Below are 21,075 nucleotides of genomic sequence, written 5' to 3' on the forward strand. Positions count from 1 at the left end.
CCATCTCCCAATTCCCCAATAAAAATCTTAAAAAAAAAAAAAAAAAAGAATGAAACCCAGGGTGGCAATCTGGGTTCCCAAGGAAGGCAGAGGGCTCAAAAAAATTTTTTTTACATTAAAGTTCACCAATGGTTATCCATAGTCAAATCAATCATATTAACTTTGATACTCCACATAGAAAAATGATCTCTGCAATCAAAACGCTGAAAAACACCACACAGCATCCTTATCCCTCTATTTATACTTGCAGGAGGATAAATGTGGAATGGGTAATGAGCAGGGCTGGGGACAAGAGCAGAAAACAATAACAAGCTTTAATATTTGTTCTGAGGCTGGCCTTGTCCAGCTGAACTGTAATTGGAGACATCACCAACTTAGGGGATAGAGACTCACTAATTCCAGCAGATGGCAGTGCTGCATAACATGTCAACATAAATAAATAAATAAATAAATAAATAAATAAATAAATAAATAAATAAATAAAAAGTATTAAAAAAAATAAAAGGAAAAAACTTTCCTGAAGCTCTGGACCCTTTAAGAAGAGAAAACTCACTAGTCATCAGGGAAGTGCACGCCTAAATCACAATAAGATTCCACCGCACACCAGTCAGCATGGCTATTATCAAAAAGTCAACAAGTAACATGTGTTGGAGAGAATATGGAGAAAAGGGAACCCTGATGCACTGTTGGTGGGACTGCAAACTGGTGCAGCCACTATGGACAACAGTATGGAGGTTCCACAAAAAAGTAAAAATAGAACTACCATACAATCCAGCAATTCCACTTCTGGGTATTTATCAAAAACAAAAAAACAAAACAAAAAAAACCCATGTAAACACTAATTTGAAAACATATACGCACCCCTATGATCATTGCAACATTATTTATAATAGTCAAGATATGGAAGCAACCTGGGTGTAGACAAATACTGTATGGTTTCGCTTATATGTGGAATCTAAAAATAAAACAAAACAAATAAAAAGAGACTCATCAAAACAGAGACCAAAGGGATGGTTACCAGAACGGAGGGTGTGGGGGGATGGGTGGAAAAGGGAAAGGGAATGTAGTCAATAATATTGTAGTAAGTTTACATGATGACAGATGATTACTAGAATTAGTGGGGTGATCTCATTGTAAGGTATATGTAAAAATGTCAAATCACTGTATTGTACACCTGAAACTAATATAACCAATATAAGGTTCTATACCTACTATATTTAATAAAAAAGTAAATTAAAAAAAAAGCACACCAAAGAAAAAGAGAAAACTTACAAATGACCCCTTCTTAGAGTTGCAAGATGAATATTGTATAACACCATGCCTTAAAAATCTGTTTTCAATTTAGAGAAGCCAAGTGCAACCCTGAAAGTCCCAGACACCCTGGTAAGTCCCCTCACCAGAACATTTATTAGTGTCAAGTTGTGTTTGGTTCTGCATTGACCTTAGGTATCTGTCGGAATCTCCAGCAGCCACATAAAGCGGCTGCCTCACATCCGTTTCCCTGACTCCCAGCTTCTTCCCCTGAAAAGAGTAGAGGTTGATTCCAACCCATTCAATCCCATTCCTGGGCTCCTCAGAACCTCCTTAAATTTCTCCAGCCAATAATGACTTCTTCCTCTCCTAACTCCCAGAATATACAGTGCTCTTAGCCTCAGCATTTAATAACATTGTGGTGCTTTTCTCACTTGTGTTACTTTCAATTTGCCAATTAGGCAGTAAATTTGAGTTGTGGAGGGGGTGCTATGTGTATTTTGAATTCCCCACCATCTATAACATGGCAGATTACAAAGAGGTGCTTAGTAAGTAGTTGTCGGTTATCTCCTCTCAGCCACTCTTAAAAGTGCTTGCCAGCATACTGTCTAATTTTCAGTAATGTCCTATGTGTTAGAGGCCAGCCATACGACTGGGCAAAGACTCTAGCCAGGGACTTTTCCTACTCCTAGCCAAACCCTAGCATAAAGGTTTTTTTGTTTGTTTGTTTGTTTTTAAGCTGAGCCATCCTGCTACCTGTTGGCAGCTCAGCGGCTGCTCAGCTCGGGCTGGACTCGAACCGCTGTTGCTCAGAGCTCAAACTCTTGAGCGAGCTCTTAACCAACTGAGCCACTCGGCCGGCCCTTAGCATAAAGTTTTTGTGAAGCAAAAACAGCTAGTGTGCTGCCTATAACTGAAACTCCATCTTTTCATGCATGAGGCACATGTGCTGCATCTTTTCCCAATGTTGAGGGCTCCCTTGTGTGGACAGTGCCCCGCCCCCCAGGCCTTGCACTCAATGTGAGCACAACGGAACTATTTAAATTAAGCCTGTCTGTGTGGGTTGAACATAGTTGCATCATTTTTACATTCAGGCCTCAATCAAGTAGCAGGCAGCGTTGGCAGCAGGTATAAAAACCTATTGTCTGGTAGAGTTTAAAAAAAAGAGAAGACTCAAACTTTGAAGTATGAGAAAAGAAACTCAGATATCTACCTTGCGTTCACTCTATTTCATTTCAACAATTTCAGAACTATACATATTGGGACCAGGAAGATGAGTGCCAAGTTGACATAATCATCTTCACCATCACTGGGCAATGGTGCAGGCACTTCAGAAAGAAGTCAACTCCTGACGGAGAAAGCTGACTTTGGTCATGTGGAAGAAGGAACTCCTTTTTGTGAGAAAGTGTGCTCCCCAACCTTCTCCCTACTGCCCCCACACAGATGTTCCCTAAGAGAAGCCTGGATCAATAGACAGCAAATTAAATCACTTAGCCTAGAAGTAGTGGTCTCGATAGAACCAGACTCTTGGGAAAACTCTTGGAAATCTCCAACCTAGAATCTTCCCATCTATACCAATTGGAAGATTCAAGCATAATCCAAAGGATTTTATCTGCTCAAAAGAGGGTCTGTTTCCAAATAGCTTCTTGAACCCACAAGGAGACATCTGAGTGAGCACAAAGGGAAGGAGGCAGGCTCCAGCATCAGATAGCTTCCTGGTTTTACAGGATTGCACTAGAGCACTGGAGTGCAGTGGCCTGTGAGTCACAGCTTTGGGACCTGGTGCCCCAGTTTCCACATCTATAGAATAGTGATAACTTAGCTTATTATGAGGATTAAATAAGACAATGCATAAGAAGTGCTTAGGGCCGGCCGAGTGGCGTGTTGGTTAAGAACAGGCTTGGGATGCCAGAGGGCCACGGTTCGGATCCCACATATGAGGGCCAGTGACACTGCCCTCCACAGCTAAGATGGTGAATGGCAGCTCGACCTGGGCTGGGCTGCCATGGGTCGCCAGCGACGGCATAGGCTGCAGTCCCCTGCTGCAGTGGGTTGCCATGGGCTACCGTGTGTAGCCAGCAGCCAGTGTGAACGGCCAGCAGCTGCCGTGAGCGGTGGTCCAGAGGCCAGCGACTGATCTACCTCGCCCGGGTAGAGCGCAATGATGGTGCTGGTTTGGGCCAATGAAGCAACATCCTCCACAACTAGACTGAAGAACAAAACAACAGTAACTTCTCTGTTCCCCTTCCCCCGATTCCCCAATAAAATCTTTAAAAAAAAAAAAAAAGAAGTGCTTAGCACAGAAGCTAACACATTGGAAGAACCCAATAAATGATTTTGGTTTTTGTAAATTATTTGGTTACTTCCCACCTCTTTATATGCCAGCTATATCTTAGCATGATCTAGACAGGCCACTCACCATCCAATTCAAACCCCTCGTGCAGGGGAAAAATGTTTTTCCAAACACAACTGTAAATTCATTTTATTAAACTCTTGAAATAAGAAAGTATTAGTATAAATATCTGATCTATTAGTGAAATCGCAATCTGAAAAAGAGGCCCAACGGTCCAGTGTATCTATAGAAATTAGTTTCCTTTGCCTCCTGTTGAGTCAATTTCAGAGTAGAGCTTGCAGTAATATAAAGAAATATTTAAGATTTAAAATCATCCCACCACAATTTTATTCTTGATTCCACAAAACACATCATTTTCATGAATCCTTCCATTTTGAAATAAACAACATAGGCACATGGAATCTTAACAGTGAAATTCTGTGTAGATGACAATGATAGTCTCTAAATCTCTACATTTTCCTTACTGGTTTTCTAGAAATGCTACTCTAAAAAGGAAAATAAAATACAAATTTATGCATGTATAAAGTCAAAATATCCCAAATATTTTATACAAAATTTTAAAAGCTCTGATCTCTATGCTCATTTTTCATGAATATTTATAATACTTTAGGGAAATTATATTTCAGAGCCTGATAAATAAAATTTTACTGTGACCATCACTAGGCAAAATATGTATAATAATATTTATAACTATATTTCAAAAAAATGTTTACACTTGAAGATTCAACAAATGACTTTTAGTGTAAAGTGCTATTTCAAACACATAGAACTTCATTTTTAACTTTGACTTTTTACAGATATTTTTCAAATATTTTTTAAAATTAAAAATGACAAAGTGAGTTCAAAACAAAATTCTCTAAGTAAAAATATACGAGTAACATTCAAATTTATCTTTGGAAAACAACTATGAAATATTACAGGTTTCTCCCATCAAATCAAGTCAGTATTTGATTCTGAAAGCAATGTATTAATATGTGATTTCATGAAATAACCCAGTTATAGACAAAGACTCTTGCTGACATGCTTAGTCGACTTAGACGACTCCTCACTGCTGTGTTTTTTCTCTCAATTCCCCTGGCAGGGCATTTGTGAGGCCTGTTGGGGGACATTGGATTTTATGGCCTTCAGGGTCAAAACAGTTCCTTGAGGGTCAGATTTAAATGTGTTAAATAATCAAAATCCCCTTTCAATTGTGTAACTTGCCCTATTTACAGGGGTAACATAATTTGGGATTCAGGATTATAATTCTGTGGATGTAAAATGGATGGAGATAGATTGGGGGATCTGGCCGTTCTCTTCGCTTCCCATGCCCGCCCTCTTCAATCTGAAGACTCAGTGACTATCCCAAACCATTGGAAAGTAGAGGACTTGGCAATTGGTAAACTACTCTAATCCAATGAGTTAAGGTATGTAAAAGAGGTCTATAAACTGTAAAATATCACACCACTCGCCTTCTTAACCTTCTCGTCCCTCTCCCCTGACCAAAGCTGTAATTTATGAGAGTGCTATAATGCTGAGGTTAAACCCTGAAGCGTTCTCTTTCAGCTGAAATGGCCCACCAAGTTTCTAACAATTATCCATAAAGAGATGAAGAGTAGAGAGTAGTGCACAATGGAGCAAGAACTAACATAGGGAAAAAGGAATCTTACCTTTAGAATATCTCTAGAATATTTTTCAAGCAGAGCCCCAAAGTCCTATTTTTTGTAATGATAAACCCAAATGTCTGAGGAAAAAACTCTCACCAGAGACCTGCTGATTCAAGAATTCAAGTCCTGGCCAGTTGGAATATTGCCAACATTTTTCTGTTCCTAACAGGAATGTGTCTGCAATTTAAATTGGAGCTTTTTTTTTTTTCTCCTAAGGAAAAAACAAACAAACCAGGAAGTGTTGGTGTTAACTTTTCAGGTAGAAATCGCCCTTGTAACTTGGTGTGTTCTGAGAAATTTAAAGTATTGTATGTGATAGTAACAGAGGTGAGAACCTGGGACACAGTCTTAGGGAAAACGCTTTCAGTTTCCAGTGCACAATTTCAAATAGATCTTACCAGCCACCCTTTAAGATCATTTCCACTATGGCATTCCATGATTCTTTGGATTCTCAAAGTGGTGCCTACCCAAAGGCAAGGGCTAGTTGGAGGAGTAAGAGGGGGGGGAAAAGACAGTCCCTTTCTTTCTGTATTAATCATTGCCTTTGGAAGGATTCTTCAACAACCCCATTTAAAACCCTAATGAGAAACTCTTCTATGAAAAAGGTTTGGCATCTTCACCTTTCACCACCACACTCAAGCTGAGCCCCTTCTCCAAACAGCGTAAAGTAAACACACCTACATGTAAATGTTTCCCTTTACCTTCTAACTGAAAAGGGAGTTTCAGAAAAAGCTGCTGTCCAGGGTCATCTGCTTTGGTCATGCCTTGAAATTACCTCCAATTACATCTAATTATATCAGCTACGTCCTAATATTCCCCATGGAGGATGCTCATTGCCCGAAAGACGTGAGTTGAATTGTGAGTACAAGTCTCAAATGAGGAAACTGAGTCAGTCCAGCTTGCTTTGTTATTTGCTATTTCCCCCCATAAATGTTAACAAAACAACAATAATAATTTCCTTGGGAGGCAATGCTTCCGCCAAAATAAAATGTTTTAGAAACATGTACAATCCAGTGGTCCCACCTCTCTCAGCCCTGCAGATCCCCAGGCTCAGTCATTGGTCATGTGGGGTTGTAACCAGGCACTGCCATAGCCACAGATTCCCCGTCTTTCTGATCTAATTCACTTGCTACAGAATAAGCCACCGATCCATTGGCCCATAGCTGCAGCTTGGGATCAGATTCTTTAGCAGGGAACCGCAGCTGGGTTTTTTTCATCTTCTTTACAAGTCTAGCAAAGCCAAGCAGCACAGAACTAAATATCATTGAAAATCCACAGAGAAGAAAGGCTGCGGTGTAGCTGCCAGTCGTATCTACCAGCCATCCTGTAACAAGCAACAGCAAAATTATATTATCGAGTTGAAAATTCAATTACCTACTCTCAAATCTAATAATTTGTAAGGATAACAACAATAGATTGCTGGCACCGCCATTATAATCTTGACACAAAAAGCAGATCTCCTAAAAATATTGTGTAGAAACTGAAAAATGCATTCTATTTTCTAGGGAAACTTCTAAAATGGACTGTTGTTACGGAAAGTGCTTGAAAGCGTGTCACATTCTTAGTAATAAAAATAAATATTTATTAATCCCATTAAAATAAGGTAGAAAGATAAAAATAGCATTATTCAAATTATTGATGTTAGGCTTAATTATCTAGCTTGTTAAGAGAAAATAATCATACAAAAAGCTAGTAGTATTCCCAGCACCCACATACTGTCTATTTTCAGTAACATAATATGCTTCTGGATAAAGCAGACTCTAAATTTTCAATTGGATACAGTCATTGTACCCCATTTAGTTTGAAAACCAAAACTTTGAGTCATTTTAGAAGTTGCAAATGCAAATTTCAGAAGGCATGATTCTGTTACCACAGCTTTTTGTTTCTCTTATCTCTTGTTACAGCAGCTTAGTCTCAACATCTCTTTCAGTTCTAAATTTTGAGAAGAACCAAAGCATATGATATGCAAAATATGGGCCACAATGATCAGAAAATCGATGAGGTAAAATTAGACCTTGGCAGGCAATTGTTTGGTAATTTAAAAGTTCAATTCTTCCAAACTTTACTTATATGCCAAGAAAATCCACCAGAGAAGTTTATGGTGTCTCCTCTCACCCACTTCAAGTCCATTAGTCAAAGGTGGCATGTAGAAATTGTTTTAAGCCCCAGGAAGTTCCCTGCAATCCAAGGTACTCTCAAATATTCTATTCTAGTTATCTTGTGATTTACTTGTGCATTTCTGTAGCAGCAAACAGAAGAGACTGAGAAGAGAGTTGTCATTTTAAAGGTAATTAAAAATAGAAGTATTACAATGAGTACTCACACCCTAATCCCCTAATACCTGGCAATGAGTATAATGTCTGATTTGCCAAATAAAGGCCATAGATTAAAAAAAAGATCCAGGAATCCCAATGTCATGTGTGTCCTATGACTTTTTAACAGAATTACACTGCTCCTAAAATTAGTAAACAAAAATTGGCTATGAAGGGGGGATGTGGGAACATTTTGGGGGCAGTTTTCAAAAAAGAAAACGAAACATATCGTCCTATGTCATGGAGTTTAAACTGATCCAGAATTTTCATCTGCAGCCATCAAGCAGCCAGTTTTCCCTTGTTTGCTGTTTTCAGCAACTGCTGGGGTTTGGGAGTAACCCTATTCTGTCTATTCACAGCAGCAGCTAAAGCAGAAACCCTGCCTTCTTCAAAAAATTCCCTACTTTTCCTTCTAGGCAAATGTTTGGCTCGTTTCTCTTTGGCCTGTCTTCAGAGGCCTTCATTCTCTCGGTTTTAATTTAGGCAGGTAATAATCTGGAGCAAGTATTCTCACTCTAGTGAGTTTGCCAATTACAAGAAAGTTGGTTGAGAATGTAGATTCCTGGATTCAGATCGCAGAGCGGGGGTCAAGGAATCTGCATTTTTAACAAGGGCCCCTGGGATTCTGATGCAGGTGGTCCCAGGACCTCAGTCTGAGAGACGCTGGTCTGGATCCTGTACTCCAGGAAGGAGGAACAGGTTCCAACCTGTTTGCTGCTATATCAACAGTGCCAAGCACAATGTCGGTGTGCACAAGCAATACAGATTTATTGAATCACTTGTTTAATCACGCTTTAAATTGCTGTAGCAGTTTACAGTTTGCAAAACATTCTAGATGCTTTATCTGATGACTCCCAAATCTGTCTGTCAAATCTGGCCTCCCTCTAAAGTTCAGATTTCATTCTTACACAGCTCTACTGGTCATTTGATTGGGTATTTCAGATATCAATATGTCTAAACATTAAATTCATTACTTTTCTGGCAAAGCCACTTTCTCCAACTTCCTTATTTCTTTAAACCATGCCATTATTTTCTATGGACTTCTTTCTCTCCTTCACCCCATATGCTAAATTCAGTTGATTTTTTTTCTTTCTTTTTTCATAAAACTTCCTCCTTGGTCTCAGACCTCATTTTCATTTCTGTTTGCAGCAACCCTAGTTCAGGCCTTTATCATTTGTTCCTGAACTATTAGAATGAAATTCTGTTTCTTCCCTGAATAACCAGATCAATTGCTAGATCGCATTTTCTAAAATATACTCTTTACCATATTACCCCTTTGCACAAAAACGAATACTATGAAGAATATGGGGTCCCAGCTCCTTTGGCTGGCACTCAACACTTCACTCTGACACCCACACTTACCATTTCAGCCTTACCACCCACTGCCTCCTATTAGAATCCTATGCTCCCGCCAGACTTCCCTCTGAATGGCCCTGACTCATTTATAAGTCTGAACAGCTGCTCCATGCCATTGCCCCCATCATTACTGTGGAATGGAACCAAGACCCTAATTTGGGACATGTTCTTTCCAGGTAGGCTAAGCTTCCTATTTGGTTAGAAGACTATAAAACAAGGATGTAGATCAGATCATGATGTTTTGGTGTCTCTTGCTTCCCTTTCTCTTTCACTCTTTCCCAATTTACTTCCGGTTGTTATTTTCTGTATTTGAGTTCACTGTTTTTACATCACTACAACCAGGAGAAGAGGTGATTGGGGTTTTCTTTGGAAACTTACCTGCGATGGGTGGGCTCACCAAGTATGGCACTGCATGAAGGAAATACACCACACCAAGCGCTGATGACAAAGAGGTGGTCCCCACTATTTCTGCGGTCACTACTGGGATCAAAGTCACGTAGGCACCATCAAAGTAGCCAAATGTACACGAGAAAGGCACGAGCAGGGGGAGACTTTGAAGCATTGGGAGGCAGAGATAGCAGAGCCCATCTAGTCCCACAGCAAAGAGGTAGCAAACATACTGGTAGTTCTTCAGACACCTGTGGATTGAAGAACAAGAATGAGCGCAGTATGCACAGGTGCTCAGGGAGCGTTAGAACATGGCCGTGCAGTGGCAAGCACTGCAGGTATTTGCAGAGATGGCTTCCCCATCGTGTGTTATCTGTGTTGTCTTCCCACCTTTCTTTTGGTATATGCAGATGCAAGAATTTATCTCTTCAGGAAGCATGGCATGGCAGAAAATAGTATAGGCTCTAAAATTAGGAAGAAGTTGGAATCTAGTTCTATCACCTACTAACTGCCTAAACTCTAACTTCAGTGTCTTTAGATGTAAAATGGGAAGGTTACTATCTCATCAGGTTACACTAAGGAGTGTTGTGAAATAACAGGTAGAGTCTCAAAAAAGTAATATTTTTTACCATGTTAGATAACATGCTTTCAGATATGTTGTCCATTGGTATCTGGAACAACATAGATGCTCAATAACTCAAGTGGTTATACAAAGAGGAAGCCATAATATGAAGACAGTGAAATGATTTGCCAGAGACTAAGAATGTCTTGTACTGGACTAAGTCTTATTTCAAGTCCTCCCCAGGGAAACTTTCATGAACATTTTCTTGCTGTAGCTCCAAACCCATCTATATATGATACCATTGTTTCAAAGACTCTGTATAATATCAGTACAAGCAGTTTGTGTTTTACAAATGTTTTTCCACCCACAGTCTCATTTGAGCCTCACAAAATGCTATGAGGTTTACAGGCAAATATTGTACTGTCCTGTTTTACAGATGAAGACCCTTGAAGATCTGAGGGTTAGGTGATTTTCTCTAGGTCCCAAGGATAACAAGTGGCAGAGCCAGTATAAGAACTTAGGTGTTGTATATCTCAGACAGGAGATCCCTCTATCAGACCCACACAAGGCTTCTTTTTGTTGAGTTATTTGATTGTAAAGACAGAAACCCCTGCTCTTCCCCTCTTCCTTAACAATTAAAAATGTGGAATTAATCCTAACTATTATATTCATAACATGGCAGTTGGATCCTGATTAATTACCAAAGATAAAATGTATGAGAAGCCACATAATAATAGCTCTCCCAGGTCATAGCACAAGTGTGAAGAGTCCATCATTTAGGAGAATATGAGGAGCTTGCTGTCTTCAATCCAAACAGATAAACATTAGCTGAAGAAACTATTTAGTAGATTTCTTAGAACTTTGGTTTCTAAGCCTAAAATTATAATGTAAGTATTTGCTATTTGCACCGTCAAACATAAATATGTGGCCACAGGTAATGTGTTATTATTGTACCCAATCCTCCTTCCTAGGCTGGATTCTGCCCCTCCCTCCACTGCCAGCCGGTCTCTGAGGTGGTTCAAAAGAAACTAAAACCACAACACCCAGCCATAAGTTGTCTTACTTGAGGACTGACTTGACTTAGGATGGAATGAAATCTGTCACCAGAACTTGTAGTTACCCTAGTGTTCTGCAGTTTAGAAATACCTACCATCCTAAACCATCTAGAACAGGGGTCGGCAAACTATGACCAAATCCAGCCCACCACCTGTTTTTGAACTACCTGTGAACTAAGAATGGTTTTTCCATTTTTGAGTAGTTGGGGCAAAAAAAACATAAGAACAATATTTTGTGACATGTCAAAAGTATATGACAAATTCAAATTTCATTGTCCGTAAATCAAGCCTTATTGGAACCTAGCCACTCCCAGTTGTTCACATATTGTCTATGGCTGCTTTTGTGCTACAACAGCAGAATTGGGTAGTTGTGATTATATGACCCGCAAAGCCAAAAATGTTTACTATCAATCCTTTTACAGAAAAAGTTTGCCAACCTCTGACTAGAAGAACCAGCAAGGGAGTTGCCCTCATATTGAAAAGTTGTCAGCATTATTCAGATCTAGGTATTCTACAAGGAAAGGGGATGAGGGAAACTCCAAACTTAAAGTTGCCTGGTGGAGAACCAATTGTGGTTTCATGAATTTTACCTTCTGTCGGTTAGCCATCCAAATGTGATATTGCCAATAATGTCAATCACCCCAAGTATGGACATAAGAAACGCAGCTTGCTGGTGACTCACTCCGACACTCAAGGCATAAGGCACCAAGTAGACAAAGAGAGGGCTGCAGCCGTAAGCCATAAACAGAACAGAGATGGCTAACACAACAAAATCTGACATCAGTAAAAAATTGTATTCCTGCTGCAAAGAGCAACAGAGGCAGGTCTGCACCCATTCTTTAGTCAAAGTTGAATAGGGAGACGCCTGCTTAAAGTCTTGTTTCTGAGTTCTACAAATATGGTTCTGCTCTGGAGTTGTATGGTCCTCTTTAAGAGTAATTGGCCGCATCAAGGCACCGCAAACACAAAGATGTAAAACGAAGCCCCCAAGAATGAGTAATGCTCCCCGCCAGGAAAACTGTTCAATAAGGAACTGAACCACAGGAGCCAGGATGAAGGTGCCAATGCCACTTCCCGACATGGCAATCCCATAAGCAAGGGCTTTCCGTCTGCTGAAATACTTGCCAACCATGGCAATAGCTGGAGAATAACAAAGTGCAAATCCAAGACCTGGGGATAAAGAGAACTCTGTGAGTGCTGGTACACCATGAACAGCCAATGAAAGAAAATATCTCAGAATGAAGTTATTTGGATTAAAGAGAACCTGACCTGTTAAACCCTTTAAAAACTGTTTCCTACACCAACCTAAAAATGGTCTCCCCTCACCAGTCATCCACAATTTGGAAAGTGTAGCATACATATGATTTTCTTCTTGGGAAGAAAAACCTTAAGGAAATAAGACTTCTTAAACTAAATGAAATAAAGAACTTAAAAACTATTATACCAACTAAATTGGAATTAACTAGAAAATGAGGGTAATGCTGACCTAAGAAACTTATTCTCCGCAACAACACCTCTTTTTTTTTTTTTTTTTTTTTTTTAGCTGAGCCATCCTGCCACCTGTTGGCAGCTCAGCGGCAGCTCAGCTTGGGCTGTGAATTGAACTGGTGACCATGTTGCTCAGAGCTCACACTCTTGAGGGAGCTCTTAACCAACTGAGCCACTCGGCAGGCCTCAACAACACCTCTTTTTAACTTAAATTATCCAGCGAATTGCCTCAACTCTTCACTGCCTGTGAAGACACAACTCTGATAATCTGGACCTCTCTGGAATTTGGGTTTAAATAGCATTTATGACCCCATGAAAGTTCCAGGGTAACTTCACGTAATTGGGAAACATCATACCAATTTTATACACGGCCCTCGCATGTACACATAGCAACCTGAAAATATTCCTTAAAGCCAGCAGAAAGCCTTTTAAAGATTTTCAGCTTCTATTCCTTTTAAGTCAAGAAAATCTGAAGGACTTTAAACCTGGAATTCATGGCATCTAATGTCAAGGATGGACATGGAGAACTACCTTCAATGCCTGTTCCCATCTGCAGTGCAGGGTCACCAATGATCCGAACTGGCCTGGGTTTCCCAGATGTAAGACTCAATGCTAAAGCCAGGACAGTCCCTGGTAAACTGGGATGACTGGACACCCTAGCAGCCAGGCCTTTAGACTACATGGAACAAATACTTTTTTTAACAGACAGAGCTAAATGTATAGCCTCTCTGTGAGTTTATATCATGCGTCGGCCTGATCATGCTACCCTTGGGGCACAGTGCTTGGACACAAGGCTACTCTCCACACCCCTCTGAGTGATGGGGAAAACTGCTACTCCAGTCCCACCAACCCACCCCATGTTGATCCCACCCATTCCCCTTAGGGAATACACATATGTTGCTTTTCTTTCATGGGGTTCATTATGATTCTCTAAAGTATACTGCCATAAAATGACATTGAGAGAGAATATGTATTATATAAGAATATTCACAACAGGAGGCTTTCTTTTTTAAATTGAAAACACTCATTTATTGGAGAATGATATTTACTATAAAGCAAGGACAGCTCAGTCAACAGCAAATAGTATTTTAACGTCTTGGCAAAGATGTTGGGAGGTTGATCACTGCTGAAAATTTACATTGCCCTAGCTAATATCTTGTGGCTTCTGAGTACAGAATCTCAGCCATACACTGCTGCCAAAGGGAAACCTGGCAGTTACTTTTATCATGTGGTTGAATTAAAGTGGTGATGCAGTTTCATTACAGTAGTACAATCAATTGCATTTCAAACTCTTGTTTAACTGCTATGTAGGTAGACATGAGCTAGGTCAGCTAAACTATGCATCTAACAAAATAAATATTTTATGAATTACTGTTCTGTTGATGTGCTTGACAACCCCTGAATGGGATGGGGGTGAAACAAGTGGAACAAAGTGCCCTTACCTGTAAGAACTCCCAGTGTGAGGTAGAGATGCTTCAGACTGGTGGCAAAGGAGCCCAGGATGAGACCAGTAGACGCAAGCAAGCCACCTAGCATGATTCCCACTTGGCAGGATAAATGGTTACTGACAACACTCCCAAGTGGAGCTTCAAAAACAATAATAAACAGGTTCAGCAGAAAGGCCTTAAGGGCACTGTGAAAAGGCTGGGGCGTTGCATTGGCAGAGCAGAGAATGGCTGACTTTTAAAGCATCAAGCCTCTCCCCTCACCCCACCCCATGTGCTCGGTCTATTGATCTGGAAACTGAGGAGAGAGGAAATGAATTGTCCATGGTCACACAGAGAATAAGTAGCAAATCTGGAACTAAGATCAAGTCTCCTGACTTGCATTTCAGTGTTCATTCCACTTATCCATTCTATTACAGCCCCAGGACATAATCCCAGGACTATGGGGTATTTTTTAAACAGCGAATCAACTCCTTATTTAAACTACATGTCACATGCACAGGATGTGCCTTGTATGTTTCATACAGTATTGCTCATACACCATTAGCAATAATTATGACAATTAATTGGGAAGAAGGAAAGTGGGCAATACTGTGTGGCCAGCAGTATTATGCAGGAAAAGACCAAGCAAAGAGATCATAGACAAATGCCACAACCTGGCATTGTTTTCAGGTTTTAGGAAACCCTACAGATGAGACGTCAAAACCCAGAAAAATCGAAGAAAATGCTCACACCCATGGTGACATTTTGGTTGGCCTCATTGTACAATATTTGTGTCAGAATTGTGCTAGCTGTCAGGTTTATAGAATATTAAAGCTGGAAGAGGCCAAGGAGAAACTGAAGTTCAGGGGAATCATTATGACATGCCCAAGGTCACCAAGAGGTATAGCTCAGGGCTCCTGACACTGAGTGTGGGGTTATTTCACCCTGTTACTCTGGCTCCTTGTGTCCCCCAGACTGACGGCAGGGAGGATGGGTAAGGAAAGCATGTAAGTTTCTTTCTAAGGAACAATTGATGCTGACACCAGTACTCCTAGTGACAAGATCAGAAAAGCCAGTTCTCTGGGTATCTATGGAGTATAATTTTTGTATTGATCAGGTTGAAATTTGGGCCTGGTTCAAATGTACATGACAGAATCAGTCATCAGCCTAATGTTTTCTGTCTAGTTAAAAGAGTGGCTGGCTGTATATATAACCTCTAAAGAATAGAAATTGAACATAAAAATATGTCCAATTCTCCAGGCTGTTGCTGCAATAGTAGTTGGAAAAGTGACAAAATTTTCACCAAATCCAATGAAAAATGTTCACGTCTCTGTTTATCATAGAGCAGATATATCCCCGATGAGTGTCCTAGATGTGATTCTGCAGCCTCTTGTTGATACTCTGTACAAAACCAATGTTGCCAGGTGAGCAAGTGGGTGTATGGTAATTGGACCTTAAATCCTTGCATGTAATTTAAATATGCTGCATATTTAAGGTCATGCTACCATGACCCTGCTTTAGCTTAATGTCTCCCATGGTCATTGTGACCATATTGGTCACTGAAGGTCATCTATTCCTCTTTTAGGGATTATAAATATTCTCCAAAAGATAAAAGTGAGGAAAATGAGTCACCTGTATGCTCTGAGAAAGACAAACATGGCTGTCTTGGAGTGCTCATACAAAGGCAATGACTAATCATGACCTTGAAAACCTAGTATCTGTATTACTGGTTTAAAAAAATATGCATATATAGACAGGCTAGAAACCCGAAAGTTTTGATATTTTGATCCCTTACGACCTTCCAGTGTTATTAGTATAACGAATTAATTTAGCCTTTTCATGAAACCTGCTTTTAGTCCTAGAATAGCTCTCAAATTCTCCCCAACCAAGGAAATAAATTTCAGAATGATTTAACTGATTCCTGAATATGTACACTTTTTTTCTAAAAATAAACACGAACTAGTACCTAGATTGGAATCAGATAACATTATTTATGAGTTACTAAATAATATAGTATTTCCCTCTTGCCACCAAGACATGGCCTGAAAAGATAAAAGTTTTCTAAAATACTGAGGAATCATCGAAATGAAAGGATTAAATAGGTCTAACCTCAAATAGATCATATCAATTTGACTCAAACTCAGAAACTCTCTAAGCCACTAATTTAATAACTTTCGTTTGAAATTTATAAAAAGAAAAATCTCAAGGTTAGTTTTCCTCTACTATATAGATGGAATGAGATATTTCATGAATTTTGAGAGCACTCTGTGGTACCCTATATATACCACCTTTGCGATTTCTTGAATGAAATTACTGCCATAGTGAATGTACTCATCTCATAATTACACCATCCTATGCTTCCCCAATACTTCTCTAAGAATGAAGATTTATGCATGAGAAATGATGAAATCTGTGAGACAAAGTTTGAAACCTCTGGGAAGTCAATAAAATGAAAACAAGACTTGCAATCCAATGCACATATTGTTTGCACTTATTTAAGGAGATCATATAGAAATGGCTCATGGTGCTATCCAATGACTGTTTACATAACTAGAGAATGAGGGGATTACAGCATTTGGAAGGAAGAAGCCAAGCATATACTGTATGATTAGCTGCTTGCAAAATCAGAACAAGTCCTATGATGCACAGCACCCCATCTTTCTATGGAAGAACAAAAGGGTATCTGTCCTTCTGAGTTATTAAGTACCTCTTCCATCTGACAATTAATTTCAAGAGCACAGTGGTTGGATTTGACAGAAGATAGGATCAATATTTTCTTTTAGTCTTAGCCAATTTTTACCTTTCTACTTCGAAAAACTGGTAATCAAAGGCAGTAGGAGGTCATTGTCATGTACAGTTTGAGAGTAGCCAGTAATTTTCTATTCCTGGTAAATAATACTCACCACAGAGCATGGTCACACAGTCTACAATGGAATGGATCCACGCTGTTTGTGCATAATCCTGAGCAAAGTGTGTCTGGAACTCCACAAAAAAAATTGAGATACATCTGAAAAATACAGTGCAAGCATGTTTTTTTTTTTTAAAATGAATGAACATAGATTGAATCAGAGCTTAAAGCATGATGTCCTAATTCAGAACAGGAGGAAGCTTTTAGAGCTCAGTGATAACAGGAGAAGAAATCAGGCCTTGTGGCTTGGGGATGAGGTAGGAGATTATCAGTCTCCTTGGATAGGGCTGCATTCCAATTCATTATGCTTCAGGAGCCCATAGTAACCTGTTATTTCACTCTCCTGCCTCTCCAGTTGCTGCTGGATGTAAATTCAGAGCACATTAAAAGGATTACTCACCATGACCAAGTGGGATTTATCCCTGGGATGCAAAATGGTTCAACATAACCAGTGTGATACATCACAATATAATGAAAGGAAAGAATCACATGATCATCTCAATACATTAGGAAAAAGCATTTGATAAAATTCAATATTCATGATAAAAATTCTTAACAAATTAGGCATAGAAGGAACATAGCTCAACATAAGAAAGGCTGTATATGACAATCCCTCAACTAATACCATACTCATACTCAACGGTGGGAGGTTGAAAGTGTTTCCTCTAAGATCAGGAATAAGACAAGGGTACCCACTCTCACCACTCCTATTCAACATAGTACTGGAAGTCCTAGCTAGAGAAAACAGGCAAGAAAAAGAAATAAAAGATATCAGAATTGTAAAGGAAGAAGTAAAATTGTCTCTATTTGCATATGACAAGGTTTTACATATAAAATATCCTAAAGACTCAACCAAATAAAACCTGTTAGTTCTAATCAGTGATTTCAGTAAAGTTGCAAAATATAAAATTCACATACAAAATCATTAGCATTTCTATACACTAACAACAAAATTTCAGAAAAAGAAATAAAGAAATTGATTCCATTTACAATAGCATCTAAAACAATAAAATACTTTGGAATAAATTTAATGAAGGAGGTGAAAGATCTTTACAAGAAACTATAAGATGTTGATAAAAGAAATCAAAGAAGATACACATGAATGGAAAGGTATCCTGTGTTCATGGATTGGAAGACAATATTATTAAAATGTCAATACTATCAAAAGCCATCTATAGATTCAATGCAACACCTGTCAGGATTCCAATGGCATTTGTTTATTTTTGTTTTTTACAGAAGTAGTAAAGACACTCCTAAAATTTATATGGAACCACAAAAGACCCTGAATAGCCAAAGAAATCCTGAGAAAGACAAACAAACCAGGAAATATCACACTTCCTGATTCAAAGTATACAATAAAGCTACAGTCACCAAAACAATATGGTGCTGGCATAAGAACAGACAAATAGACCAAAGGAACAGAATCAAGAGCCCCAAAATAAACCCAAATATATCCAGTCAATTAATATTTGACAAAGGAGCCAAGAATACTCAATGGAGGAAAGACAGTCTCTTCAATAAGTGGTGCTGGAATAATTGGATAGTCACATGCAAAAGAATGAAACTGGACCCGTATCTTATACCACTCACAAAAAAAGTTAACCTAAAATGGATTAAAAACTTAAATGTAAGACCCGAAATCATGAAACTCCTAGAAGAAAACATAGGGAAAAATCTCCTTAACATGGATCTTGGTAATGATTTTTTTTGGATATGACACCTAAAGCACAAGAAATGAAATAAAAGACAAATAAGTGGGGCTGTATCAAACTAAAAAGCTCCTGCACAGCAAAAGAGACAACCAACAAAGTAAAAAGACAACCCACAGAATGGGAAAAATATTTGCAAACCATATATCTGATAAGGGTTTAATATCCAAAACACATATAAATAACTCATTCAACTCAACAGTAAAAAACCAAATGACCTAATTAAAAATGGGCAAAAGACCTCAAGAACATTTCACAAAGAAGATGTATGAAACGTGAACAGATACATAAAAATATGCTCAATATCACTAGTCATTAGAGAAATGCAAATTAAAACCACAATGAGATATCTCCTTGAGGTGGGTTAGAAGGGCCATTATCAAAATACAAGAGAGAGCAAATGCTCGTGAGGATGTGACTGTTGGTGGGATTGTAAATTGGTACAGCCACTATGGAAAACAGTATGGAGGTTCCTCAAAAAATTAAAAATAGAGTCACCATATGATCCAGCAATCCCACTGCTGGGAATATATCCAAAGGAAATGAAAACACTAACTTGAAGAGCTATGTGCACCCCCATGGTCATAGCAGCATTACTCACAATAGCCAAGACGTGGAAGCAACCTAAGTGTCCATCAATGGGTGAATGGATAAAGAAGTGTAAAGTGTATATGTGTGTGTGTATGTGTGTGTGCACACACACAATGGAATATTACAGTATTCAGCCATAAAATAATAAGGAAATCCGATCATTTATGACAATATGGATAGACCTTGAAGGCATTATGCTAGGTGAAATAAGTCAAACAAAGAAAGACAAATATTATATGATCTCACTTATATGTGGAATCTTAAAAACAAACAAACTCATAGAAAAAGAGATTAGCCTTATGGTTACCAGAGGCAGAAGGTGGAGAAGGGGTAAGCGGAGGAAGGTACAAACCTCGAGTTATAAGGAAGATAAGTACTAGGGATGTAAGGGACAACATGATGACTATAGCTAACATTGCTGTGTGATATATAGGAAAGTTGTTAAGAGAGTAAATCCTGAGAATTCTCATCACAAGGAGAACAATTGTTTTTCCTTCTTTTTCTTCCTTTTTATTGTATCTATATGAGAAGATGGATGTTAGCTGAACTTATTGTGGTAATCATTTCACAATATATATAAACCAAACCACCATGCTGTATACCTTAAACTTATACAGTGATATTATGTCCATTATTTCTCAACAAAACTAGAAATAAAAATTAAAAAAACAGACAGGGCCGGCAGAGTGGCTCAGTTGGTTAAGAGCGCAAGCCCTGAGCAACAGGGTCTCTGGTTTGATTCCCACATGGGCCAGTGAGCTGCAACCGAGCTGAGCTGCTGCTGAGCTGCCAACAGGTAGCAGGATGGCTCAGCTGGTGAGAGCACGTACTCCTAACAGCAAGGTTTCCAGCTGGACTCCCGCATGGGATGGCGGGTTGTGTCCCCCGCAACTAAGATTGAACACAGCACGTTGAGCTGAGCGGCTGATGGGTGGCCGGATAGTGACTGGACTTGGAGCTGAGCTAGCTGCGCCCTTCACAACTAAGATTGAAGGACAACAACTTGGCTGTTCCCCTCCCCCAATTCCCCAACACTGTTCCCCTTCCCCAGCTCCCCAATAAAAATCTTTAAAAAAAAAAGACAAAAAGAGTTAATTGTTCAATAGGCACTGATCCTCTGAATTGACACATCACCCTGTAGGCTACTTGCCTTGTCCCCGTCTCCAGTTCTCTCGATTGCTTCCTGGTTCATAACATTTAGATTCTGATGCTGCCTATCCTTTTCTCCTCCAAGCTTATTCTGCTCAGGGATCCTCCTCTCACCCTCTCCCAGTAACTGCTAATAACAGGATGTTGCTACCAGCCACAGCCCTCTTTTCTGGTTTCCAGCAGCCCCTCTTATAAAGCACTGAGCTCACTTCCAGAACTTTCCTGTCAGGGGAATGATGGAAGCTTCCACATGTAAGAAGCAAGATGAAAGAGAATCCTTTTAACTCTGTGACCTCCGCACACCCAGTACAGTACACAAGATCCATAATATTGATGGGAGAAAAATCAGACTCAGCACCAATCATATTCCTTGAAACAAGTCTACAGTCTATTATGACACATAATTAACCAACCTTATTGCAGCAAAACCAAACATCCTGCTTCTTTCCTGCATTATATTTTTGTTATGAAGGTAACGTCAATGCTTTTATTGAGTATGCTATCAAATAAAGTTCTTAGTGCAAATTGCTTTTCTCTACTGCCAAGTGTGTGCTGCCCAAGAAGAACAGACTTTAATTTGACTGAAAGCACCCGTAGAGGAAAGAGCTAGCACACGCACTTTTCAGGTATGTATTTGTTCCAAGGAGTCTCAATGTATACACATTTAGCTTAAGCATTTTCAACACTATGCCGTTGGATAAAAGAAAAAGAGAGAAAGAAGGAGACATGAGCAAGTGAGACTGACAGAATCCCTCTATTTATGCTTTTGCTCTCCTTTACCCTAGAACTCAGCCCCCCACCACCAAAGCCAAATGCAGAACGAAGCAAAAGAATTTAAATTCTGGGTTTTAAGCATCCAGTGGCTCAGTGTCTGGTGAGCC

At 39.4% G+C, this 21,075-nt stretch overlaps 1 protein-coding gene across 7 annotated transcripts in view; it reads right to left on the reverse strand.

The window, feature by feature from the left end:
* Positions 1-4,244: 4,244 nt before the first annotated feature.
* The window catches only part of SLC16A12 (solute carrier family 16 member 12), a 76,418-nt gene continuing 59,587 nt past the window's right edge, over positions 4,245-21,075 (reverse strand). For all 7 annotated transcript variants that reach the window (XM_019631884.1, XM_019631889.1, XM_019631887.1 and 4 more), the window contains 5 exons: positions 16,741-16,844; positions 13,853-13,996; positions 11,513-12,092; positions 9,297-9,556; positions 4,245-6,574 (listed from right to left, as the gene is read on the reverse strand). In XM_019631884.1, coding sequence (XP_019487429.1) covers positions 6,312-6,574; positions 9,297-9,556; positions 11,513-12,092; positions 13,853-13,996; positions 16,741-16,844 — 1,351 coding nt within the window. In that variant the 3' untranslated portion in view covers positions 4,245-6,311. The remainder of the gene's footprint in view (positions 6,575-9,296; positions 9,557-11,512; positions 12,093-13,852; positions 13,997-16,740; positions 16,845-21,075) is intronic.

The sequence above is a fragment of the Hipposideros armiger genome, unplaced genomic scaffold, assembly GCF_001890085.2.
Source record: "Hipposideros armiger isolate ML-2016 unplaced genomic scaffold, ASM189008v1 scaffold_1051, whole genome shotgun sequence".
In the NCBI taxonomy this organism is placed as follows: Eukaryota; Metazoa; Chordata; class Mammalia; order Chiroptera; family Hipposideridae; genus Hipposideros; species Hipposideros armiger.